The sequence below is a fragment of the Oncorhynchus tshawytscha genome, linkage group LG10, assembly GCF_018296145.1.
Source record: "Oncorhynchus tshawytscha isolate Ot180627B linkage group LG10, Otsh_v2.0, whole genome shotgun sequence".
NCBI lineage: Eukaryota > Metazoa > Chordata > Actinopteri > Salmoniformes > Salmonidae > Oncorhynchus > Oncorhynchus tshawytscha.
This window is the reverse complement of record NC_056438.1, coordinates 29,938,127-29,965,080: the sequence shown is the minus strand read 5'-3', so window position 1 is coordinate 29,965,080 and position 26,954 is coordinate 29,938,127. Positions and strand designations below refer to the sequence as shown.

The following is a 26,954-nucleotide window of genomic DNA, read 5'->3' as shown; positions in this document are numbered from 1 at the left end:
AAACAAACATAGACTGCCCACCCCAACTCACGCCCTGACCATACTAAAACAAAGAATAAAATAACAGAACTATGGTCAGAACGTGACACTGTCCTTGAAAATAAAATGATTTGTTCTTAACTAACTGGCCTAGTTAAATAAAAGTTACACTAAGAGCATAACATTTCTGCACCCTTATTTTTTTATTCTAGTCTAACCAATACCCAAACAGAGATTAAGTCAAAATAAAAATCTCATTGATTTATCAAGACCAGTCCCCATGCTTGTCTCAGAGGAGCGCGAAACAGTGCTGAAATAGTTGTAGGCTTTTGCTTCAAATCCTATTGCTTCTAACTTCAATATGCTCTTTAAATAAACAAGACCTAAAGCACTTTTAACAGCACATTACTCAACACTAGTGAGACTCATGTCACCTACGGTAGGCCTACAGTATATTGAAAAATATGACGTGACTCTCCGCCAATAATTACATATAAAGGATTGTAGGATTCGAAATTAAAACCAAAAGCCACTTCATGGCAACAAACTGTTTGCCTTCATTAGATAACTTTGTTCCAATATTTCTGTAATTCACTGATATTTATTCACATAGTAATTGGTTATGGATCCATAACTAAATAAACATCAGCATTTTGAAAGAGTATTTTTATCATTATTTTATTAATGAAAACATAAAGATGTTGATGAAGAAATACTATACTGCAGTTTTGAGTTAGACATGTAACACTTCCGAATACTAAAGCATTGAATATATTGCAGGTAGGGCGATGTTCACACCTACAGTAGCCGGGTCATAAAGAGTCCATTGTCCTGCTAATCAGGCTAGAAGTGTTTGAAAACATGTTGTCAAAATGCCACCAGCTGTCCATCACTACGGTAAGTAACAACACAGCATCTTGTTTACATCTTGTTACATTCTTTATGGTAACCACAATGTCACAAATAATTTGTATCTACCTTTCCAATTACCTTTAGAGTTTGGGATTAATTTGATTAATATTATGGTGTTTCTATTCCAAGGAAAACGAAAAACCCTCTGGGTTTCCGGTTAGGATGGAATGGAAAATTTGGCGCTGTACAACGTGACGGTTGGGAGTACAGCACTGGGCTATTTAGCTAAAGAACCCAGTGTCCTGCGGGAGACCGGGGTTCAATTCCCCAACAGGGAGGATGGATAAGGCTGTCCTTGTAAATAATCTAGGGCCTCCCGGGTGGCGCAGTGGTTAAGGGTGCTGTACTGCAGCGCCAGCTGCGCCACCAGAGACTTTGGGTTCGTGCCCAGGCTCTGTCGTAACCGGCCGCGACCGGGAGGTCCGTAGAGTGACGCACAATTGGCCTAGCGTCGTCCGGGTTAGGGAGGGTTTGGACAGTAGGAAAATCCTTGTCTCATCGCGCACCAGCGAGTCCTGTGGCGGGCCGGGGGCAGTGCGCGCTAACCAAGGTTGCCAGGTGCACGGTGTTTCCATGACTTTCAACCTTCGTCTCTCCCGAGCCCGTACGGGAGTTGTAGCGATGAGACAAGATATGAAGGTCAGTCAATACAGAACATTTCTAGAACTTTGAAAGTTTCTTCAAGTGCAGTCGCAAAAACCCTCAAGTGCTATGATGAAACTGTCTCTCATGAGGACCACCACAGGAAATGAAGACCCAGAGTTACTTATGCTGTGGAGGATAAGTTCATTAGAGTTACCAGTCTCAGAAATTGTATTCCAAATAAATGCTTCACAGAGTTCAAGTAACAGACACATCTCAACATCAAGTGTTCAGAGGAGACTGCGTGAATCAGGCCTTCATGGTTGAATTGCTGCAAAGAAACCACTAATAAAGGACACCAATAAGAAGAAAAGACTTGCTTGGGCCAAGAAACACGAGCAATGGACATTAGACCGGTGGAAATCTGTCCATTGGTCTGATGAGTCCAAATTTGAGATTTTCGGTTCCAACCGCCATGTTTTTGTGAGACGCAGAGTAGGTGAATGGATGAATTCTGCATGTGTGGTTCCCATTGTGAAGCATGGAGGAGGAGGTGTGATGGTGCTTTTCTGGCGACTCTCTGTGATTTATTTAGAATTCAAGGCACAGTTAACCAGCATGGCTTCCACAGCATTAGGCAGCGATACGCCATCCCATCTGGGATTACACTTAGTGGGACTATAATTTGTTTTTCAACAGGACAATGACCCAGCACACCTCCAGGCTGTGTAAGAGCTATTTGACCAAGAAGGAGAGTTATGGAGTGCTGCATCAGATGACCTGGCCACCACAATCACCCGACCTCAACCCAATTGAGATGGTTTGGGATGAGTTGGACTGCAGAGTGAAGGAAAAGCAACCAACAAATGCTCAGCATATGTGGAAACTCCTTCAAGACTGTTGAAAAGCATTCCAGGTGGAGCTGGTTGAGAGAATGCCAAGAGTGTGCAAAGCAGTCATCAAGGCAAAGGGTGGCTACTTTGAAGAATCTAAAATCTAAAATCTATTTTGATTTGTTGAACAATTTTTTGGTTGCTACATGATTCCATACGTGTTATTTCATAGTTTTGATATCTTCACTATTATTCTATAGTGTAGAAAATAGTAAAAAGAAAGAAAACCCTTGAATGAGTAGCTGTGTCCAAACATTTGATTGGTTCTGTATATATCTGTGTATATGTGTGTGTGCGGTGAATCCACCCTTCTCTCTAACCTGTGATACTACAGAGCAGGCGCAGGGTGGGCTGGTCCCCTCCGAAGCCATTGACCACTGGGTCAGTGTTACTCTTGGGGATGGGGATGGTCATGGTTATGGGTTTATGGAACTTCCTCCTCCGGGGCTCCAGGGTCACGATGGGGCTGAATGTAGCCTTGTTCCCCAGGAGCTTCTTCACCACGTCCACGTTCATTGGCTGAGCCTGGAGATGACAGGTAATGGCTTTAGAAGTAGACTGACATTAGAGATACCTTGGATCGGCTTTGGCGTAAAAAAAAAGGATTATGACGTTGATAAAACATGATGACAGTGTAGTAATCATAAAATACTCGTATTTAACTTTTGCTCCATTAAAGCTCTGCCTCAGAATCAAGCAACGTGCCATTCTTTTTGATTATAACTTCTCCTGACTGCCGCTCATGCCATAGGGCCCCATTAATTGGGAAAATAAGTCGACAACATTTAACAGACACTCAAATGAAATGGTGTTTTCACTCTCTGAAGAGAATATTTGAAGTAAATGACCTGTAGTCCCACTTTGATCCTCTTGGTGAGGGCTCCCTCTGGGAAGACTGCCTGGACCGTAGGCACCACCGTGCTGCTGAGAATGCCCCCGTCTGGACCGATCAGGTTACTGTCCTGTTTGACCCGGGACACCACCGCAAAGTACTGGGGGAAGTCCCTGGTGATGATGCGGCAGATACGCTTCTTCTCCAGCTCCTCTGGAGGGTCCAGTTCTGGAGAGGAGGACAGAAGGAACGGTGGTTCATTTGACTCTGGCTCTGTTGAAATACTTTGATGATGATTTCTTCCTTCCTTCCCCCCCTTGGAGTAATCACTGCTCAGGACTGGGTTGGTGTAATCCTTGCTTTCACCTATCCAGCCATTTTAGATCAGGGAATACTCCACGAAAGGGAGGCGGGATGGAATGCTTCTCCAAAGTATTTGAGCAGGGCCTCTTGGCAAAGGCCTCTAGCGATGACGATCACTAAGTGTTGTCTCGCGTTGAGGACATCACACTCACCCTCGTCCATGCCGTTGAGGATCTGGTTGAGCTCCTCCTCGGTGTGTTCACAGTGGTGCTCCTTCCAGCTCTCTCCTGTCTCACTCCTCATGATCACCAGCTCCCTCTCCTTCCCCCTCAGGGCAGCGAAGTGAGGGATCTCCACGACTACAGGCCTGCGACCAGGGACAGGGAGCACGGTGAGTGCGTGTGTTTGTGGGTGGAGATGGGGGGGGGGGTTATGTATGTAGGTGGGTGTGTGTAAAGTGTGTGTGTAAGCAACCACATTTCTAACAACTCACCTGATGAGCACAGTACAGTGTCAACTACAAATGCTTATGGGACAGTCATGCTAAACATCCACCAAGATACCAAATGAACCAATAAAACCATGAGGTTGAACAGGCAGACAGACAGCACTAAACATAGAAAGCCAAGCACAAGGTAAGGAGCCGAAAAGTAACTAGGAACAAAACAAACATACAATGGAGTGTCTGGGATGCTACGACAGAGAGCACAAGTGGGGCAAGACACCAGGGCCCAGTTTCCCAATAGCGATGGAACTCAAGCTTACAAGTGTTTTATCGATGCATCTTTCCTACAACGGCCGAAGACGTGACATGCGTATCCCAAAACACCACGGTCGCTAAGTGCGTCGTTGGAGCATGTGTCGGTACTGATAGGATCGAAAGAAAGGAGGCGCTGCTCTCGGATCAGCTTTCTCCATTTAAATCTTACCTTAACATGATCATTATTCAACAAAACTGATGACGGATCAGCTACCAGAGAGATATTACCACCTACGGCCGCAAATATTGAGGCGGCTTTATTCAAATGCTTTACCCAATAAAAATGCACTAAATCGCAGGTTTCGCAACGCCATTGCGCCCATGTTAGGCTACACATCATGAAATACACATTGGGACAAATTACAGACAGCAGCCTACTAGTAGCAAAATAGAAGTCAATTGATTGAACGTACTGTATTTATATTTTAAGGAAGTCATCTCAGTTTTCATTTAAAGGTGTGTTTTTATACGTCACATGTTTGTATCAATTGCAAAAACATTGTTCAACTTTTTGTAACTTTTCTGAAGTTACCAGCGGTCAGTGAGACGGATAAACCATGCGATTCTAAAGACACACTTAGCTGTTCTAAGAGTGGTTTGAGCCAGGCGTTAGGTTACGAGCGTTTTTCAAGTGCAAAACGTCAATAACGCTGGTTTTGGGAAACAGCTCGGGGATTTAACGATGCTCCTACGAAGGTTAACAATGCTCCCCAACGATGAACCTTTGGGAAACCTGGCCCAGCACGACACTAGCACACATAGCATTACAGGTGAGGCCACAGACACAACATATCACAGAGAGTCGAAACATAAAAGGAGGAGGCTATAAAATGGAACCAGTAGCATCCATGGATTGTTTCATATGTTTTGTTGTCCCCTACCCAAGGAATTTTGTCCCGGGTGGCCCGAGCTGCAGGATGCGGCTAACGAGGCTCTCACCCTCGTTAAGAGGGGGTGGGGCAGTGGGAAGGTGCAGTTTACTGTGAGACCAACCGTCCGTTAGCAGCAGTGGGGGGAGAGAGAGAGCGGAAGTAGTCAGAATAATGGGTGACTAGTTGGGTTTTGTGAAAGCCTTTTGGCTGAGTGGAGTGGAGGCCGTCATCAGGACATCATGGTAAATACATCGGGCTTTAAATACACAGAGCTTTCAAAGTGTAAGTTATTATACACTTCACCATCAGGGGGCAGTATATTATCGGTAGTCAGCCACTCTTAGTGACCTACATATCAAATCAATCATGGAGCAATGTTCTTTCGCAGTTTTCTGCTTCCTTGCAGAGTTTTTTGTTTCCATGTGTCTTATAGAAACAGTTAGCTTCCTAAAAAAAAAAATGGTTGAGTTACAGCTAGTATGCGGTTTAAAAAGAAAACAAGCAGGGCCCCTGCCACTGGGAAGAAGCAAAGAGCATAGACCGTTTTAGTAAGGCAGAGGCAGGGTGAAATGAATCTGAGAAAAGGAAGAGGGGCAGCAACATTCTCAGGTTGTGATTCATACAGTAGGCCTATAGTGTCTTTTGACGCACGCTGTCGCTGTCGCTTTCCCTCGTAGCGTTCTCACCTCACTCACTCTTTGAGTCTTGGACTCTCACAGCATAGATCAAAATCTCTGACATCTCATCGCTCTCTGTCATTCTCCCTCTCTGACATCATGCCCCTCTATACAACTTCCTCTCTCTTTCACACCCCTCCCTCCCTCCATCGCATATTTTCTTACCCGAGGAACTGGGCTCCGACGGGCCCCACCTCGATCAGCCTGCTGGCCAGGCCCTCTCCTTCCACCATGGGGGGCATGGTGGCCAGGCGGTGCCTCTTCACCAGGCGGCAGGTCACCCGCGTGGGCGCGCTGCACTTCCGCGGCGGGATAATGATGCGCAGGCCGTTGTGACGGCAACCCCGCATGGCTCCTCCCCTGGCATCCACCATGAAGCTAACCAGGAAGCTGTTACGGGAATGGGCGGGGGGCAGATGTGATGTTTACGAAATGAAGAGAAAGATATTTTTAAGCATTGTGACAAATACAGTATATCTTTGTACTTCCCTTTACACAGATAACTTACATAACTTTCAGTAAAACAAACAAATTTGGGGGAGTGAAAATATACAGACAAATATGAATCCATGTTAAAACACACAAACATAAGAATGACGGTTTCACTGCATACCTACATGCACAAACACCAGACTGTGAGTGAGAGGTGAATGGGTGTGACACCACATACTCTTACGGCTAATGTGAAGGAGCTGCAAACGCACTTCACCGGTGACACCAGTATGTTATGGTAAAGCAAACAAACCGTTAGAAAAACACTCCAACACGCAGACGGAACAATACAGCACAACGGCAAACATGGAGACGGGTTATATCAAACACAAAACACAAGGGGCCTGGTTTCAATCGGATCAAGAGTTAACCGGCGATATCCCACTGATGTTTTGGCAGTGTCACCAAGCAACACCCCATCCCACACTCGCATTAGAATTCCAGAATGAGAAAAAATAGGCTGCATAAAAATGATGACACTCGATTTGAAAAACATTCAACTGAATAATGAGGATTGTATCAGCCTAATTGAGGTGAAGATTACATCGCACATTCCAGCATTCAAACTTGTTAACAAGGCTGCATGGGGATTTCTCTTTAACGCAACTCTGTGCAGCCAACGGCAATGTCCACTTCAGGTAGGCTATAATGCCAGGAGCCGCTTGTGGACTTGACGACTCTGACGCAGTACCACCTAAAGCTCTGTCACCACCAAAACAACCGCTATACGGATGTTGGCTGAAGCAGATCTGATTGAACAGAGCCCTAGCCCTTGCAGTTGTGAATCGACCAAACACAATTAAACAACAAACAAAATGGCCACCATGAGGTCAACAGGATTCAACCGAGATGGACACAATGGCTGACCAATGATGATGAGGCAATGTTTGTGACTCTTTGATGCAGCACTAGGAGCAAATTGTGTCCCTTTACAAAGAGGCCTGTGTAAAAATGTATATAAAAGTTGACAAATGTCCAAGTGATCAAAAGCTAAAACGGGGGAATAGTGCAACATTGGAAACATCTGTTAGTAGTGCTGCACTCACAAGACAGGCATTTGTGAAACAACAACACAAACAAACACATCTCTCTAGAAGGAGAGCACACTGTGAAAGAGAGGAGGAGTGCGAAGAGGAGGATGAAGAGGAGGAAACCAAGGTGCAGTAGATCACCTGCTGTCGCCATGATCATGGCACGGAGAGGAATGGCTGAAAACAGAACAGAGACCCCATGAGAGAGAGAGAGAGAGAGAGAGAGAGAGAGAGAGAGAGAGAGAGAGAGATAGAAATAAAGAAATATACAGTGCATTCGGAAAGTATTCAGACCCTGTGACTTTTTCTACATTTTGTTACGTTACAGCCATATTCTAAAATTGATTAAATCGTTTTTTCCCCCTCAATCTACACACAATAACCCCATAATGACACATTTATAAAACAAAATAAAAATGAAATATCACATTTACATAAGTACTCATTACTTTGTTGAAGCACCTTTGGCAGCGATTACAGCCTCGAATCTTCTTGGGTATGAGGCTACAAGCTTGGCACACCTGCATTTGGGGAGTTTCTCCCATGCTTCTCTGCAAGTTCTGTCAGGTTGGATGGGGAGCGTCGCTGCACAGCTATTTTCAGGTCTCTCCAGAGAGAGTCCAGGCTCTTGCTGCGCCACTCAACGACATACAGAGGCTTGTGCCAAAGCCTTGGCTGTGTGCTTAGGATCGTTGTCCTGTTGGAAGTAGAACCTTCGCCCCAGTCTGAGGTACTTAGGGCTCTGGAGCAGGTTTTTATCAAGGATCTCTCTGTACTTTGCTCCGTTCATCTTTCCCTCGATTCTGACTAGTCTCCCAGGCCCTGCTGCTGAAAAACATCCCCAGAGCATGATGCTGCAACCACCATTCTTCACCGTAGGGATGGTGCAAGGTTTCCTCCAGACGTGACGCTTGGCAATGAGGCCAAATAGTTCAACCTTGGTTTCATCAGACCATGGAATCTTGTTTCTCATGGTCTGAGAGTCCTTTATGTGCCTTTTACAGGACTGGACTGGTTTCCGCCTGGCCACTCTACCATAAAGGCCTGATTGGTGGAGGGCTGCAGAGATGGTTGTCCTTTTGGAAGGTTCACCCATCTCCACAGAGGAACTCTGGAGCTCTGTCAGAGTGACCATCGGGTATTTGATCACCTCCCTGACCAAGACCCTTCTCCCCCGATTGCTCAGTTTGGCCAGGAGGACAGCTCTCGGAAGACTCTTGGTGGTTCCAAACTTCTTCCATTTAAGAATGATGGAGGCCACAGTGTTCTTGGGAACCTTCAATGCTGCAGACCTTTTTTGGTAGTCTTCCCCAGATTTGGGCCACAACACAATTGTGTCTCAGAGCTCTACGGACAATTCCTTCGACCTCATAGCTTGGTTTTTGCTCTGACATGCACTGTCAACTGGGGGACCTTATATAGACAGGTGTGTGCCTTTCCAAATCATGTCCAATCAATAGAATTTTCCACAGGTGGACTCCAATCAAGTTGTAGAAACATCTCAAGGATGATAAAAGGAAACAGGATGCACCTGAACTCAATTTCGAATCTCATAACAAAAGGGTCTGAATACTTATGTAAATAAAGTATTTGTCTTTACAATATTTTATACATTTGCAAAAATTTAGAAAAAAAACTGTTTTTGCTTTGTCATTATGGGGCATTGTGTGTAGATTGAGGAGAACTTTAAAAAAATGTTTTAATCCATTTTAGAATTAGGCTGTAACGTAACGAAATGTGGAAAAAGTCAAGGGGTCTGAATACTTTCCGAAGGCACCGTAGATAGAAAGATAGATAGGGATATAAAAGAAAACGTCTCTAGGGCTGAAAGAGAAGAAAATAAACCATACTCCCCATCCCTGTGGACCAGAATCATCAGTGCCTTTGGACAACGATCAATGTTTCAAATTGTTTTGTCGTACTGCTTGTCCTAAACCAATATTTCGAGACACTCTCAGTAGCATTACATTACCGATTCAGGACTTGTGTCATTATAACTAAGAGGGGGATTATCTTCCGTCATTGTTACCAATTAGCATGGCAGAGAGAGTTAAACTAGAGGATGAAAGCGGATCTTCATATCACAATGCATTGGACTAATATGTCTATAATGAGCGCTAACATTATTCGTTACTTCTCTCCGTAGTGTTATCCCCCAAAAGCCGCTTAACAGATGGGCCTCGGAGTAGGACACAAAAGATTGTGATTCTGTTCGCAGAACAAAAATAAATAATTACATGAGTTGCCTGGACCCCCCATTGCTCTCGTGCCTGTTGAACAGGGCTGAAGGCATTAGGCTCAAGGGGAAACCTGCATTCAGGATGGGTTCGACCAGATAACGGTTGCAGCTTTTGTACCAAAATCTGTTTGTTTTTTTAAATAAAAAATGTGATAGTTAAAGCCCAACCCTTCTGTGTACTCGCTGTGCCCGCTGTACCTACCCAGAGTGGATGGGGCTGGAGGACAGTGCCACATTGTCCAGATTTTCTGTGCCCCAGCTCAGACGATACGAGTCCTTTTCATTTTCCCTGGCAAGAGACGACACCTGGCAACCAACAAAGAGCCACTTGTTAAGGACATGCCACAGCCAACAGTCATTTACACACACACAAACATTGCACCTCAACTTTATTTTACTTTTAAAAAAAAAAACGTTTTTTTTGAGTAGGGACAGACGCAATAACATTGACACATTGCAATTTACAACTGGTAAGATGCATTGCACCATAACACGTTAGTGCTACTTTACGGTACCCGTCTCTAGATAGACGGCAACGTTCATCTCAACTCAAACTTACACTTTGAATGATCTACAGTCAAATAAAGTACATTTCTAAGAGCACTCGCTTACATTCCGATACAGGAGTTAGTCAATGTCAAGACATTACGACCCTATGAATCAAAGTCATATATTTTCTGTATTGAGCAGAGCAACTGCTTTCAGCAATGCATAGCATGCACAATATGTTTCAATAGATGGTTAAGTCTCAAGGCCTGATCCCTTTACAGTGGTGGATGTGAGAGGTTGAGCTCTTTACTTACGTTGTGGCTGGTGAGCATCTCCTCTATCATGCTTTCGTGTTTTGGAGAGTAGTAACCGTGGTGACTGGGAGTGTAGGACCTGTCCAAACTGAGGAGAGGAGGAAAAAGGTGACGTCGGTAGCCATGGAAACATCACACACACAGCTAAAACAGTGTTCACCACCCAATATGGCGCAAGTCTGTCCATGAGACATGGCACAAGTGAACTAGTGTAAAATCAAGGACAAATGGACGGCCAGAGTCGGAGTAGTGCGACAAAAACTCCTTCAAATCTACTACAGTAGTTCTACAACGGATGTGGACCAACTCAATCATAGAGAAACAATAGCACTTATATCAACATACCTTTGCATTCGACTAGGTACAGTAAGCATGGTAAGTAAGGAGGAAGAGAAATTAGTTGACAATCATCAGAGACTTCACAAACATTTGTGCATTCACCACAAATGAGATCATTAGATCATCTCACAGACACACACACACACAGGCACACACACACAGGCACACACACACAGGCACACCCACACACAGGCACACCCACACACAGGCACACACACACACACACCTGTCTCCTTCATCCAGTGTGTAGACTCTACCTGTCAGAGCGTCCCCCCTCCAGACTGAAGCGCAGGTAGTTCATCCCATCCATGTACTGTCCAGGCAAGGAGTCATCTCCCAGTTCCCTCAGGTCCTCTGCCCTCAAGTACTCCCCTCCGTCCCCTGTCATCGTGTCGTCACCTGGAGGGGAGAAGGAGGCAGGTGAGATACATGGACGAGAATACGGGTATTTCTCGGGGGGAAGGGGACATTGTGATGTGACGCGACTACAGTTAGCAAGCAAACATATACGCAGGGGCCAGCCCTTACCTAGGGTGTGTGTCAACGTGAGGCTTAGTGACACACACACTCACACACACACATCAGATACTTACAGTTACTGAAGCACTACAGATGAGCTGAGAGACACAGCTCATCTCTGCCTGGTCTCCACCACGTCATAAAGCTCTACTGCTGCTATTACCACTACTGGACAGCAGGGGGAAGAGTCACTAATACCCTTTCGCCCACGACAGAGCTGAACCAAACTGAGTCGAGCTGTACTGTGTTTGCCTGGTTACGCATCCACCTTACCCCACCAAAATGAGTGGAACCCAACTGGAAAGGACAGTGTGAAAGAAAACTATCTCAACCAGTACAGTACAGTTCGGGTTGGCACCATTGTGTGAAAAGTGCATAAGGGGAGCAGGTAGCATACTGTAGGATGTGCTGGCAGAACAAGTGAGAAACATACTGTAGGCTGATAGAGATGTTCCTGTGTCAATAGCATAACCACTGCCTGGAGAATGAAAAGTTAGAAACAAATGAAAAGGAAGAACAGGTACAATATAATCACATTATCACGACAATTAGTAATGTGCACAGTAGCACCACAGCTGCAAGAGTAAAGTAAGCTATAAGATGCGGGTTGAGAGGGAATACTCACAAAGCAATGTCATTCACAACACATCCAATAGCAATACATGTCGGTTAGAACAGCCACACCGTCTGCACAACCAAACCCAATCTTCTTCTGACAGCTTCCAAAACACAACTATTGACAGGGTGTGTCCTTTTCCCACCCAAATCGCTGCCAACCACTCCACCCTTATGATCCAAGTTTCCTTCGAGAAGTAAAGTGAAGTCACTGCGCAACCGGAAGAGCCAGGAAAAAGAGAAATCGTCCATATCCGTAATGCACTGCCACGTCAATGAGGTGACAGTTCACATAAACACAGATTGGCCCTAAAATGCACAGACTTTATGAGCCATGACAGAGGGCCAGGAAGAGTGGAACTAACTGCCTTTTAACAAGTATTCCCACCAACGCTAATAAATATTAACCATACAGAATGAATCAGCAAAGCATTGGCAATGTGTTTTAAAGGAGGCTCAAGTTAAGTTAGTCCTTTAAAGCAGCACTTCAAAAGTAGCTTACACATTCTTACATATTCAGGCTTTCCCGGCTACGGCATGTGATAGGACAGCATTTCTGAGTGGGGGATTTGAAATCCGCTTTGAACTGACAACACTCAGGGTGAAACTATCGTCCGGGAGTTCTGTACAGACAAGCTTTTTGCTGCTTTAATTGGTGTATTTTCGCTGGAAGTTGAATGGCACTCTCTAGTCCCAGGGGCAACAGTCCTCAGAACATGAGAATCTGAATATGCTATTAAAAATGCTTTTAAAATCCACCCTTTCCCCTTTTAGCTGATATTTTAAGAAGCGTGACAAAACAAAAACATTCTCGGCATTGACATTAAAAGAGGGCACAGCCACCACTAGTGTCAACGTAAAGGCTTGTTGACAGCACTAATGCTTTCAGCAATGATAACCAGTATTCCACATTTAGAGAAGTGGGCTTGGTTTCACCACACCATGTTTGAATCCAAAACCCTATCAGTAGGTGAGTTTAGTGCAGGTTCAAGTATGTCCTCTCAACCACTCATCCATGACAGGTCGTTTTACACAACCCTCGCAGAGGAATCTCACGCCATGCGAATTGCCACGACCACAACACACCGTCACACCCTCTTCAATAGTAACCGCCACGGCGACCTTCGCACGGTGTACCTTCTAAATCCATGGAGTCATCGGACAGAACATCATCCTCACTCTCTTTCAGCACTGTGGGCACAGTATGTAGGCCTATACAGTACACAGTACAGTGAGAATACTAGCCTACTACAACACACACTAGACTCTCACCGAAAAAAGGGTTACAAAAGGGTTCTTTGGCTGTCCCCATATGAGAACCCTTTTTGGTTCCAGGTAAAAACCCTTTTTGGTTCCAGGCAGAACCCTTTTGGGTTCCACGTAGAACCCTCTGCGGAAACCAAAAAGGATTCTTCAAAGGGTTCTCCTATGGGGACAGCCGAAGAACCCTTTTAGGTTCTATACAACATTTTTTTGTGTAGGATTGGGCAATGGGGAAAAAGGGAGGGATTTGAGGAAGGCTTACTGAGATAGCCTATTAGTCAATCAGTGTCTACAGAAAACTGGGGCAGGATTTTAACATGAAGTCGGGTTAGCTGAAGTTCTTGTAGGGCAAACATAAATGGACTGAGGTTTAGAATGACCGTCTCTATACATGGTTGTGGTCATATACAGTAGCCTACTGACTGGATCAAGTGGCAAACTCACCCTCCTCATCAGAGACATCTAGGACTTCAGTCATAGTCTCAGGGACGTTCAACTTGTGTTTCTCTGTCACCGTCTAAACAACATGAACAAAATAAGATCATTCCAACTTTATAGGCGAAATCATGTGTGAATTGTTTATTTTAGGGATAGTGGTGTGAGATAGTTGTGTGATAGTTGTGTGACTCACGGTTGTCGAGGTAATGATCTCCTCGGTGACAACCTTGAGTGTGTCCACCACCGAGATGTAGCCAAGTCGCCGGGCGATGGCCAGAGCTGTGTTACCATTCTAGAGGATGGGAGAAAGACATAAGTGTGTGTGTGTTAGTGCCTGTGTGCATGTGTGCTTGTGCATGCGTGTGTGTTTGTGTGTGTGTGAATGTGTGTGTGAATGTGTGTGTGTGTGTGTGTGTGTGTGTGTGTGTGAGAGTGTGTGTGTGTTCAGAAGCTAGTCCACACACCGCAGTGATGTTGTTGGGCTTAGCTCCATTCTGCAGCAGTAGATTGATGATGTGTGTGTTTCCTTGCTGTGCTGCTTGGTGGAGGGGAGTGTATCCATTCTGAGAAGAGAATGTCAAACAGAGTAATGACTGTCTGGCAAGGCCTGAACATTTTAGAAATTATGTATGAACCCTTACGATAGCATTTGATCTTTTCTGTCAAAGGAAATAATGCATTATTGAACATTCATAACACAGTTAAAGGGAAACTTTGGGAATTTACGTAGGAGGTCCTTTATCTACTTCCCCAGTCAGATGAACTCGTGGATACCAATGTTATGTCTCTGTTTTCCAGTATGAAGGAAGTCAGAGGTAGTTTTGCGAGCCAATGCTAACTAGAGTTAGCATAATGACTGGAAGTCTATGGTATCTACTAGCATGCTAGCAGTTACCATTGACTTCCAATCATTGCACTAGCGCTAGTTAGCAACTTCGTTCAACCTGCACACAGAGGCATAGAAATCTGACTGGGGAAGTATACTGTATAAAGGGCCTCATTCTCAAAATTCAGAAGTATCTCTTTAAAAAAAAGGTGCTATCTAGAACCTAAAATAGTTTTTCCCACAGAGGGTTCTACATGGAACTCAAAAAGGTTTCTACTTGATACCAAAACAGGTTCTCCTATTGGGACAGTCGAAGAACCCTTTTTGAAACCCTTTCCTAAGAGTGTACTGTGGTAGTTTTGTGCATGGTGTGTTACCTTGGTTTTGGCATTGACACTAGCACCATTCTGTAAGAGGAAGTTGACCATCTTGGCATTGCCATAGTGACACGCTACGATCAGAGGAGTGTAACCCAACTGGAACGATAATGGTCAATCATAGTATCAAAACATCTACTACGAACATCATGAAAAGAGAAACAGATATTCATTAGCATATTGAAGTACAGTATATGGGAGACATACTGTATATTATCAGTATTTCAGTACAATTGTCAGTCAATGCTCAAATGAAATGAATATAGGCCATACCTTAGTTTGCTGGTCCAGGTTGGCTCCATGTTTAGCCAGTATCTCACCCACAGCCACCTTGTCCTCCTGGGCAGCCAGATGGAGTGGGGTGAGGCCACTCTGAAGGAACACAAACAACAATGTGTTTGTTACTCACCACCTCTCTCCATGAATGAATCAGCCTACTGTGTACCTATGGACAGTAGTTTCACCTGGGCAGGTCATGTGGTTTCCCCTAAATATTAAAGGAGGAGGTTTTTGAGTGACATGCGACTTTTACAGGACAGGAAATAATGTGTTGACAGGGGGGGGGAGAAGATGTGACTGGGTATTTAGGGTCTTCTCATGCAGAGTGCATGTTCTTGCACCCAGGAGACAAGGCAGACAAGGTCATGGAAAGCAGTGATATATCTTCATCCACGTCAATTCGACGTCTATTCCACATTGGTTCAACGTCCTTCCATTGAAATGAAATGGAAACAACGTTGATTCAACCAGCGTGTGCCCAGTGGGAGGTCTGTCTGGGGTTGACTGATGGAGCTGGGTGAAGACTGAGTGGTTTGTAAAAAGTTTAAAGGAGGAATATATCTGGGTTTCTGCTTGGTTGGAGACGAAGCCCTGTGGCCTTGCTATCCTGCTCTAAATTTAAAAGACAAAGTGTGTGGGCGGGTGGGTGGGGGACTGTAAAAGTGCGTGTGTGTGCACGCATGTGTGTACATGCAATTGTTTGCATGAACTGTATTCATATGCGTATGTATTTATAGTATGTGCATGCCTACACACTTAGAAAAAAAAGGTGCTATCTAGAATCCATAGGAGAACCGTTTTGGTTCCAGGTAGAACCCTTTTGGTTCCAAGTAGAACTGTTTTGGCTTCCATGTAGAACCCTCTCCACAGGGGATTCTATATGGAACCCAAAATGGTTCTACCCGGAAACAAAAAGGGTTCTACCTGGAACCAAAAAGGGAGGAGTTTTTGAGTGACAGGCGAGGTTATCCTATGTGGACAGCCGAAGAACCCTTTTTTCTAAGAGTGTACGAGCCTATCATATGTGAAAAAAGACACTTATGACTCTAATCCAGTCATTTGTCATACGCCTAGGATCTGGAAACAGATGAGGTATTTTCTTAACATACCCACTGTTTACATAGACAGCCCAATTTTCCTGAATCATGCTTTCCACCCTGCATTGGATGATGTGGTGTTTTCACAGTGGAGGGAGAAGGGGTCACAACAATTGGTAATCTATACATAGATGGTCTGTTAGCTTCATTTCAACAATTACAGGGAAAGATCAACATGCCAACAACACATTTTTTCAGATACCTCCAAATCAGGAATTTCGTAAGGACACATATCCCACAGTATGGCATTAAGCCAAATAGTCCTACATTAGCTTGATCCTTGTCAAACCCCACTCAAAAAGGGTCGGTCTCTAGACTGTATGATGTGCTACAGGCCCACATAGAGGTATCCACAGACACTATTAAAAGGGCTTGGGAACAAGAACTTGGGTCAGAAATCTCAGATGAGGACTGGGTAGAAGCTCTCAGGACTATAAACCACAGTTCAGTGAATGCCAGACACAACCTTGTACAGTTGAAGGTGATACACAGGTTACATTACTCAAAAGTAAAACTGCATAAAATATTCCCGGACACCTCACCACTGTGTGAGAGGTGCAAGCAGATTGAGGGGACGTTGACCCACTTATTCTGGACATGTCCTAAGTTACGTGCTTACTGGGCTCTCATTTTTGATGACTTATCTAGAGCCTTTGATAGAGTTCTAGCCCCAGACCCATTGATCGCTCTGTTTGGTACAGTTGATGGGAATAAGTGTGTAAGTGTGTGTAGGGGCATGCATGCCCGCAGGCAGGGCCTTCGGTGTGACACGTGTGGGCAGACATCCATGGTCGTCACGGAGGTTTTTCAACCTCCCACCTCCCGCTCTCTGACTCGGCCCTAAACAGCTCAGGGCACAAGCAGTCTCACACTCTTCCTAAAATAGCCGTGAAACTACACTCTCCCCTTCTCTCAAATTCATTCCTGCTACATTCACACATGCCACGCTACAGCTCTGAAATCAGAACCGAAGGCTGGATACTAGCTTGAGAGCTGTGTGTGTAACTCCTATTTCCTTGCAAAATGTCACAAAGATATCGATGAATCCAATATAGTCCAAGCTAACGACACCTGATAGGATTAAGCCTTTCCTGTGCGTGTAACTCTATTCACTGGGGTACTTTAAAAGGTAGACTTGAAAGGAATGAGAGACTGACATCAGAGGCCCTGTTCATTTTGAACCCCTCAGAAGCAGTGAGACACCACGTCTCAGAAAAGTGTCTGTGACTGGAGTACGAAGGCCTATGCACAATTTTAACATCTTAGTTTTAAAGTGTGGGTCGTTGAGGAGTGGGTTCAAATCAAATCAATTTTATTTGTCACATACACATGGTTAGCAGATGTTAATGCGAGTGTAGCGAAATGCTTGTGCTTCTAGTTCCGACAATGCAGTAATAACCAACAAGTAATCTAACCTAACAATTCCAAAACTACTACCTTATACACACAAGTGTAAAGGGATAAAGAATATGTACATAAAGATATGAATGAGTGATGGTACAGAACGGCATAGGCAAGATGCAGTAGATGGTATTGAGTACAGTATATACATATGAGATGAGTAATGTAGGGTATGTAAACAAGTTCAGGCCCGCGGCCGCGTGACATAAGCAGTTTAAAACCGAGAGGGATGGGAAGAGGTAGGCCTACCTTGGTGGGGACGTTGACTTGAGTCCCCTTCTCCATGAGCAGGGCGGCCATGTCAGCGTGTCCCTCCTGTGAGGCCAGGTGTAGGGGGGTGACCCCCTGCTTGGTCAGGATGTTGGTCTCGGCCCCGTACTGCAGCAGCACCACCGCTATGTCCATCTGGTTCTTCTTCGCCGCAATGTGGAGGGGAGTGTAGCCATTCTGGAGGAGAGAGGGAGGTCGAGAGTACATCAATTCAGTTGTACAGATACCCCAAAAGATGTCCACACACGTACACACACGCACACACACAGCTTCAAAATGACATTCGACCGTCCACCCCAAGGCCGGCCGACGTCTGTCCTCCCACCTGTGAGGACAGTGACCGGGGGTGGGGGGTAGGGGGGTCTGAGTGACGGGAGGTCTCACCTTGGCCGTGGCGTGGGGCGAGGCCCCTTTGTCCAAAAGCAGGAGCGCCACCTTCTGGTTATCGTAATGCGCAGCGACATGGAGAGGCGTGAGGCCATTCTGTATTGGATTAAACCAGGCTGGTTAGCAGAGCAAGCAGCTATTAATGCTAGCTAGTCAACACACACACACATATGATGAGCTGTGTTACCGGGGTACTATTACAGCATGTTATTGAGAATTAGACTTCTATTAAAGAGCAAGCAGCAGGAGGCTCACTGGGCGGGTCCTTATTCAAAAAGAATAATAAGAAAAATTATATATGTTATGTCTTTCCTAAAAGTAGAGGAAAAAACAGTAGTTAATCAAATGGAAAGTTGATTTGGTCAAACTATGCTCACCGGTAGTCTCGCTGACAACATAGCCTCAACACAGAAATACGAACAGAATTTAAAAAATATATTTTGCCAGATAAAGCTTTGATAAAGAATAGTCTATATCCCATAACAGTCCAAGGTCAGTGAATTATCTGAATCGAAATCATGGAAATATAACACACCTGGTGAGAAATGTACTTTTTTGTGTGGTTATATTTTCCCTCTATAACATGTAGAGCTATACTATGATTTAGGGTTTGAGTTATGGTAATGATGCTTACCTTCCCAGCAGAATCGGGAGGGGCTCTTTTCTGCAGGAGAAGTTTGGTCACATCCAGGCTTCCGTACTTGGACGCCACATGCAGCGGAGTGAATCCTTTCTGTATGGAGACAACATACAGATGACCATTTAATAATGATTGTTACAAGCACTAACTAGATCTTCAGAAATGCGCAATGCTCATGAAATATGTAAAATAGCAATAATTTCATAACAGCCTCATTTCCAAATGGGTCTAAAATGAATGTCCAACTAAATGATGTATGTGAACCAAACGTAACGCAATTTAATAAGATGCACAATAAGAACCATTCTCTCTACACCCACACTGCTGATGCAATCGTAGTTAATACCCAAAATCCAATGTGCAGCGCAAAACATGCATCTCCCTCTTACAAGTAATAACTAGTCCCAATGTAGCCACCAGGTGGTGCTCTTTAGCCATTGTCACATTGACAGGAGGCCAGGGCTGTTGTGATAGGACAACGGTGCTCTCCCATGTCACATGACCACATTGTTTATGACCCAGCCCATGAAGGGAGGGAATCCTTTGTCTGTGTAACTCTGGTTCATTTCTGATGTAATGCACATCCGAGTAGACACAATGTGTCGATGAGAAGAGAATGAGAGGCGCTAATGACGGTAATGTTTGAGGCTCTTGAAAAACAGGAGATAAAGATTAGAATTTATAAAATGTGATCCAATAGATGAAATATACGTGATTGGGGACAGAGGCAGAGAGGGGCATGCCAAGGCTAGGACGATGTTCAATGAGCATCCGCTGTCCTCTTTGTCACGCTAACAGTGCCTCACCCATTTCCCCCCACGAGACAAGGAGAAGAGGGGGAAGGGAGAGAGAGAGAGAAAGAAAGAGAGAAAGAAAGAGAGAGCACCTCCATCATGAGAGTTGGATTTTACTGCTTTTATTCAGAGCCCAGAGCATATGAATAAATTAGCACTGATATGTTGCTGCGTCAATGCACATTGAATATCATTCAATGACAACATCAATGTCCTCTTGCAAAATTTAGGAGAAGGGCCCAGATGTTCTCCAAAGCATCATTAACCCTTCATTGATTAAACCAGATTAAAGAAGTTCATACTGACAGTGGCCCCCATAGTGGGCGCCTGTGAGACATGCCATACAGTGAATCAATAGATATTTCATATAAATCCACAAGGAAATGAGGGAGTATATTTCATCCGTTTAAAAAACAATCCCCACGAAAATAGCACCAAGATGTACAAGTGTGTGTTGTGCATGTGAGCATGTGTGTTTGAGCGTAGGCAGGTGAAATGTAGGCGTGTGTGAGTGTGTTGTGCTCACCACCTACCTTGGTAGCCAGCGAGTGTGAGGCGCCCGCCTCCAGCAGCACTGAAGCCACGTCCACCTGTCCCTCCCTGGCTGAGATGTGTAAGGGTGTGTATCCGTTAGTCGTGGAGGCGTCAGGGTGGGCCATATGCTGCAGTAGCAGCTGAACTATCTCAGTCTTCCCCAGGCGAGACGCGATGTGGAGGGGAGTCTGGTCCTCCTGCAGGGGTAGAGACATGGAGGTTATAGTGGGCAGAGAATGAGTTTTATTAGAGATGGAGGTTATGGGTGATGTGACTTTGACAGTACAGTACATAAAATGAATGGGCAGAGTTCAAGTGCTGCAACATTTAATTTTACAGCCCTGTTTAATTGTGTTTTTGTGGACGCAACTGGTACTTTTAGGATGGTTTCTTTGAAGAGTTCAACACGGATGATAACAGCCTAATACTGTATGGTAAATGGCGCTGTTAAATGTGTTACCCTGGCTCTGGCGTCCACCAGGGCGCCGTTCCTCAGCAGGCAGCGAACCGCCTCCACCTGTCCTGCCCTGGCTGCCATGTGTAGGGCCGTCTCCCCGCGCTGCACACAACACACACGTACGAGTCAGCAGAAACGCAGACAAACGCGCCAATGGCAGCGTGGAAAGACGCACACCGGCGACAGCGTAAAACAAACAGTGACCCCCGACCCCCGTCCCCCGTCACTCACAATGTTGCAGACGTCCGGCGAGGCGCCGTTCTGTAGCAGCAGCAGGACAATGTTGAGGTGACCCATGAAGGCTGCAACGTGGATGGGAGTCAGGCCAGACTTAAAGAGAGAAAGGAAGAGGGCAACGGAGAGAGATCAAATCAGGGAACGTTTCATCTTTGCATACATTCTGCACTGCTTATTTGTTTGAAGGCAGGTCTGGTCAAAACATATTAGCTGATGAGACTAGTGTAACCAAGTCTAATGTATAAATGGGCAGATGTTATATTAAAGGTAGACTCAGCGATATGACGTAGATGCAGAATGTAAACAGCATAGTGGGTCAATTTCCACAACAACTAAGAGCATTGAAGGGCAAGGCTCAACTTCTCCGCTGTTCCGGTGCCCTGGCGACCGCGTTACAACAGGGCGAAGCGAACCCGTGCACATGCGCAGATACTGTGCGTGGCAGTGTGAGAGCAAGGTCTTGCTGCTCGTGGCAACGTCAGTCTACCTTTAAGTCCACCGTATTGAAGGTTTAAGCGGTGTGGGGTTGCATTCCTGTGTATATTGCGGAGGCTAATTTGTGCATTATCTAATAGTACACGTGTAATTGTGTATTAGGATGTAACTGTTCACATTTTGAAGGCTAGTGTCCTACCTCTGTGATGGCCTGGATGAAAGCTCCATACTTGACCAGCAGCTCCATCACCTTCACTCTATTCTTCTTACAGGCAATGTGCAGCGGGGTGAAGCCATTCTGACAGACACACACCCCAGACACAGAATGAATGAAACACACCTACAGTACAGGTGGCATATACATGTAGGGACATTGTTGACATGGTTGAGACAGATAGGAGAGGCCATCTTATTTTCACTCGAAACTTTGTTTCACCAAGTTCTGTCTCTGAGACAGAATCGGCAAAACAGCCACCACACATACAACACATGGCCAAAAGTATGTGGACACCTGCTCGTCTAATAACTCATTCCAAAATCATGGGCATGAATATGGAGTTTCTTGTATAAAAGTCTCCACTCTTTCTGGGAAGGCTTTCTACTAGATGTTGGAACATTGTTGAGGGGACCTGCTTCCATTCAGCCACAAGACACATTAGTGAGGTTGGGCACAGATGTTGGATGATTAGGCCTGGCTCGCAGATGGTGTTCCAATTCAATCCCAAAGGTGTTCGATGGGGTTGAGGTCAGGGCTCTGTGCAGACCAGTCAAGTTCTTCCACACTGTTCTCGGCAAACCATTTCTGTATGGACCTCGCTTTGTGCACAGGGCATTGTCATGCTGAAACAGGAAAGGGCCTTCCCCAAACTGTTACCACAAAGCTGGAAGCACAGAATCGTGTAGAATGTGATTGTATGCTGTAGCATTAAGATTTCACTTCACAGGAACTAAAGGGCCTAGCCTGAACCATGAACAACAACCTCAGACCATTATTCCTACTCCGCCAAACTTTTCAGTTGGCACTATGCATTGGGGCAGGTAGCGTCCCTCTGGCATCTGCCAAACCCAGATTTATCTGTCGGACTGCCAGATGGTGAAGTATGTTTCATCACTCCAGAGAACGCATTTCCACTGATGCAGACTCCAATGGCGGCGAGCTTTACACCACTCCAGCCGACGCTTGGCCTTGATCATGGTGATCTTAGACTTGTGTGCGGCTGCTCGGCCATGGAAACCCCATTTCATGATGCTCCCAACGAACAGTTCTTGTGCACACACTGCATCCAGAGTCAGTTTGGAACTCGGTAGTGAGTGTTGCAACCGAGGACAGATGGTTTTTATCTGCCGTTAGTTCGTAGCCTAAGCTAGGGCCTAACTGTAGCACTTCAGCACTCTGCGTTTCCATTCTGTGAGCTTGTGTGGCCTACCACTTCGCGGCGGAGCCGTTGTTGCTCCTAGACGTTCCCTCTTAACATTAACAGCACTTACAGCTGACCGGGGAAGCTCTAGCAGGACACAAATGTGATGAACTGACTTGTTGGAAAGGTGGCATCCTATGAAGGTGCCACGTTGAAAGTCACTGAGCTCTTCAGTAAAGACCATTCTACCGGCAATGTTTGTCTATAGAGATTGCATGGCTGTGTGTTCGATTTTATACACCTGTCAGATAGCCGAATCCACTCATTTGAAGGGGTGTCCACATACTTTTGTATACATAGCTTATAGAGGCCTAGAGTATTGGAAGTCATTGTATTAGTGGTAATAGGAGTGTGAGTATTACCAGTGCTCTAGCGTTGGGGTTTGCCCTCTTGTCCAGCAGCAGCTTGGTGACTCTGTAGTGACCGCAGTGGGCGGCGACGTGCAGCGCTGTCAGGTAGTCCAGTGTGACATCATCAACGGGCGCCTTGTGCTGCAGCAGGTGCTTGACGCACTCAACATGGTCGCCTTGAGCTGACATGTGGAGAGGAGACAGACCGTTCTACAGAGAGAGAGAAAGAGAGAGAGAGATAGAGAAGATGGTCAGAGAGAGGGTGTGTGTTAGTGATACATGGGTCAGCTGTTTGTTCATCCGCACCCGCCCATAATTGCTAATAACCCATCCGCAACCGCCCGACTAGAAGTGATAAAGTGAAAATCGGAGGCCCGCGCAGCAAAAACTTTTAGGGACCGGGGAGCAAATGCAATAACAAAAAATAAATGGGAAAGGTTTTCAGTGAAACATTTCCAAATTACATCAGTTTGACCGATTTTAAGGAAATGAAAAGCTGTTAAAACAACCTAACATGTTTTTGATAAGAGTTCAGTTCGACTACGATGCATATTTAATGTGGTTGAAATACTATCAGCTTTAATGATGCTGATAAAGAGAGCACCACCACCTTTACAGATGGTTAATTCAGTCATTATTTTCTCTCAAGATGCTGAAAGAAATCAATCATATTTCGCCACTCCTGTCCCCGGGGTAAAAATGTACATTTTATGTATAATTTTACTGCAAGAAATGCTTAACTCTGGAGGAGTTAAAATGATATACGGCTCAGTGAGAGGTTATAGACCTACAGCCACTGTCCAGACTTCAGTTAGGTTACTAGTCCATATAACCCATCTGAATAGTACAGTTCCCTTGACGTACCATTTTGAAGTCCCCGTCTTGTTGTCTGTCAAATTTGTATATCGCCTCACAATCATAACACATAACGTAGTATCATCCTCTTTTAACACTTCAGCAAATCTTTTCCCAAACATTAGAATACTGTTCTGGCCCTCCTTCTATTCATTCACAGTTCTTCTCTTATTGAATTCAACTCTGACATTGTCCTTTTTTTTTGCCTCAGTGGATCGACATGAACTGTTTCTGCTTAGGTTTAGGCTTAGGCTACGAACTAAAGGCAGATCAAAATGATGAAAGAAAAACCTACATGTAGCCTATGGATATGAATTACACAAGAATGATACTTTTTTAATGCATTGTTTTCTATTTATTCAACCCGCGGATATAACCATGGGGGACTGGATGTTATGAGTGTGTGTGTTATGAGTGTGTGTGTGTGTGTGTACCTTGGTCCTGGCCAGCATGGGTGCTCCTCTCTCCAGCAGTAGCTCCACTGCAGGGTCATGTCCACTCCTGGCCGCGCAATGTAGAGGTGTGAGGCCATCCTGCAGAGAACACACACACAGATGGTCAAATACACACACACACACACACACACACACACACATTTATACACTAATAACCCCATAACACATGAACACGCACACACTCACAAAACGACCCCCAATCTCGCATGAATAAACAGTATTTATAGTATTTATTACAGTATTTATAGTATTTATTACAGTATTTATATTTTGTATTTATTTTTTGCGATTTTTTTTTTGTTGTGTGTGATTTTTTGGGAGATTATCTGTGGCTATGACCCCTGAGTATTTGAGTACATTGATTATCAGTGGACGAAAGGCTTTGTTAAGTTCAAATTCCCGTGTCAAACAATGGACGCATACAGTTGCTTGTAGAGACACGTATTGAAACATGGCGGCTGAGATTTCCTTGACCTTTGCTTCAGTGGCATGTTAACCTCACCACTCTCTGTGCATAAAGGCAGGGACACACGCACATGGACGGAGGCACACACACACACACACACACACACACACACACACACACACACACACACACACACACACACACACACACACACACACACACACACACACACACACACACACACACACACACACACACACACACAGCAGAGATCAAACTGACACAGACAAAACAAAAAATACAGTAACTCTGCTTGTGTAATAAACTGCACAAAGAAAACATAAGGATGGCCCCGCTGTCAGGGTTTTCTAGGGCACTTCGTGTTGTTGTTGTGGAGCTCGTTTCCCACTAAACACACGCAGGGCTTTATTATTTTTATCAAATCTGCCAGCCGGTACAGATGTTTTCCTGATTAGACAGACTGCTTTACTAGACTAATAGAGTTATAATCGTGATAACTGATACCCGGACCCACACTGACCCGTCTGTGGCAATAGCAGAGCTGTGTTATAACCTAGTCAGCGTACCAAATGGCACCCTATTTCCCTACATAGGGTTCTGGTAAAAAAATATAAATAAATTGTGCACTATCGGCCACTGGTCACAAGTAGTGCACTTATATAGGGAATAGGGTGCCATTGCAGAATTGAGACGTAGCCACCTATATTATATTATATCAACATTAACTCTGGACAATACAAATGATATGGATATAACACACAGCTAATAGAATGGTAACAGTCTAAACAGGCACTGTCCTGCCCTAACCAGGAACTGTACCATTATCTAACGCCGAGTGGACGTTTTCGTTACGTTAGGGTCTAATCACATCATCTTTATTTATACGATGTTTCGTTTAACTCTTTAGAAGGATATTAGGATGCAATACCTTGGCAATGGACGCATAAACATCTACCGCGTAACTAAAAACAGGATGTTTTCTGTTATGAAAGAGGGATAGATTGTCAGGCTCAGGGAGGAGGGAGGTATGGTAACGGAGTGATTTGAGAGAGCAGGGAGAGTGGTTGCGTCAGAAGGGATTTTTTTTCCCTAAGTTAATGCAGTAAGCTGATTGAGCAGCAAAACGGCCAAGGACACAAGAATAACAGCGTGTCAAAATGGAGGGCTTTTAGACTCAACAAGTTGTTCTCTAGTGAGCTAGCCGTAAATACATAGTGCTGCAGCTCTCACTCACACACACATCCAACAGCTATGCAGTACACACACACTCCCTATCTCACACTTATCAACACACCCACACCTACATACAATATGAACAGTGAGTACACCTACTTATAGAGTACATCAACTTAAAACACACACACACACACACACACAGGCCCACACACACACACACACACACAGGCACACACACACATAGCACACAGTGACCCAATGCGTCACCACTGGCTGTGGATGAGACGATGATACATTGCTGCAGTTGAAGGAGATATACACGGCTGAGTCTGGTGGAAAGTGACTGCAGCACTGCCACTGGACAATGATGACAGTTTGGTAGAAAGGACACTGCGTCACACACTTGTGTACAGTGAGGGGGTCAAACGGTGTGTGTGTGTGTGTGTGTGTGTACTGTATGTATGAGTATGTGTGTTTGTGTGGACTCACTCTAGTCTTGGCGTCGATCTGAGACCCCCTGTCCAGTAGGAGGCGCACCATGTTAGCGTTGCCACGCTTAGAGGCCACGTGGAGGGGCGTGATCCCATTCTGAAATACATAGAACACAATGGAAGACACATTTAAAACGAAATAAACCAATGAACTAATGGTATATAACTATCTATCCTACTGTATACACATGTGCTGTTACAAGGCCAATATACCGTTTCTATTACGAGTAATGTTGCTACATACAGTATCCCCTGTTTACCTCAAATCTTAGGTTAGCCTTTTCTTAGGTTAAGGTTCTCTTAGGTTAAGGATTTCTTAGGTTAGGGTTTTCTCAGGTTAGGGATCTCTTAGGTTAGGGATCTCTTAGGTTAGGGTTTTCTTAGGTTAGGGCTTTCTATGGCATTATTGTTGTTGTTGTTGTGGAGCTTGTTTACTAGTAAACACACGCAGGGCTAAATTATTTGATCAAATCTGCCAGCCGGGTACAGATGTTTTCCT

The 26,954-nt window shown here is 44.9% G+C and overlaps 1 protein-coding gene across 8 annotated transcripts in view; it reads right to left on the bottom strand.

Annotated features, from left to right (window-relative positions):
- The window catches only part of ank2b (ankyrin 2b, neuronal), a 250,751-nt gene that overhangs the window by 37,658 nt on the left and 186,139 nt on the right, over positions 1–26,954 (bottom strand). For 2 of the 8 annotated variants that reach the window (XM_042328476.1, XM_042328477.1), the window contains 25 exons: positions 26,454–26,552; positions 24,341–24,439; positions 23,064–23,261; positions 21,483–21,581; positions 20,843–20,941; positions 20,615–20,713; positions 20,154–20,351; positions 18,821–18,919; positions 18,184–18,282; positions 17,779–17,976; positions 15,026–15,124; positions 14,753–14,851; positions 14,014–14,112; positions 13,743–13,841; positions 13,556–13,628; positions 10,972–11,113; positions 10,721–10,732; positions 10,376–10,463; positions 9,775–9,878; positions 7,475–7,510; positions 5,976–6,200; positions 5,143–5,241; positions 3,714–3,868; positions 3,215–3,426; positions 2,687–2,891 (listed from right to left, as the gene is read on the bottom strand). In XM_042328476.1, the coding sequence (XP_042184410.1) occupies positions 2,687–2,891; positions 3,215–3,426; positions 3,714–3,868; positions 5,143–5,241; positions 5,976–6,200; positions 7,475–7,510; positions 9,775–9,878; positions 10,376–10,463; positions 10,721–10,732; positions 10,972–11,113; positions 13,556–13,628; positions 13,743–13,841; positions 14,014–14,112; positions 14,753–14,851; positions 15,026–15,124; positions 17,779–17,976; positions 18,184–18,282; positions 18,821–18,919; positions 20,154–20,351; positions 20,615–20,713; positions 20,843–20,941; positions 21,483–21,581; positions 23,064–23,261; positions 24,341–24,439; positions 26,454–26,552 (3,034 nt within the window). Of the gene's footprint in view, positions 1–2,686; positions 2,892–3,214; positions 3,427–3,713; positions 3,869–5,142; positions 5,242–5,975; positions 6,201–7,474; positions 7,511–9,774; positions 9,879–10,375; positions 10,464–10,720; positions 10,733–10,971; positions 11,114–12,985; positions 13,061–13,555; positions 13,629–13,742; positions 13,842–14,013; positions 14,113–14,752; positions 14,852–15,025; positions 15,125–17,778; positions 17,977–18,183; positions 18,283–18,820; positions 18,920–20,153; positions 20,352–20,614; positions 20,714–20,842; positions 20,942–21,482; positions 21,582–23,063; positions 23,262–24,340; positions 24,440–26,453; positions 26,553–26,954 lie in introns of all 8 variants that reach the window. The other 6 variants (XM_042328481.1, XM_042328482.1, XM_042328475.1 and 3 more) reach the window with 5 other exon arrangements.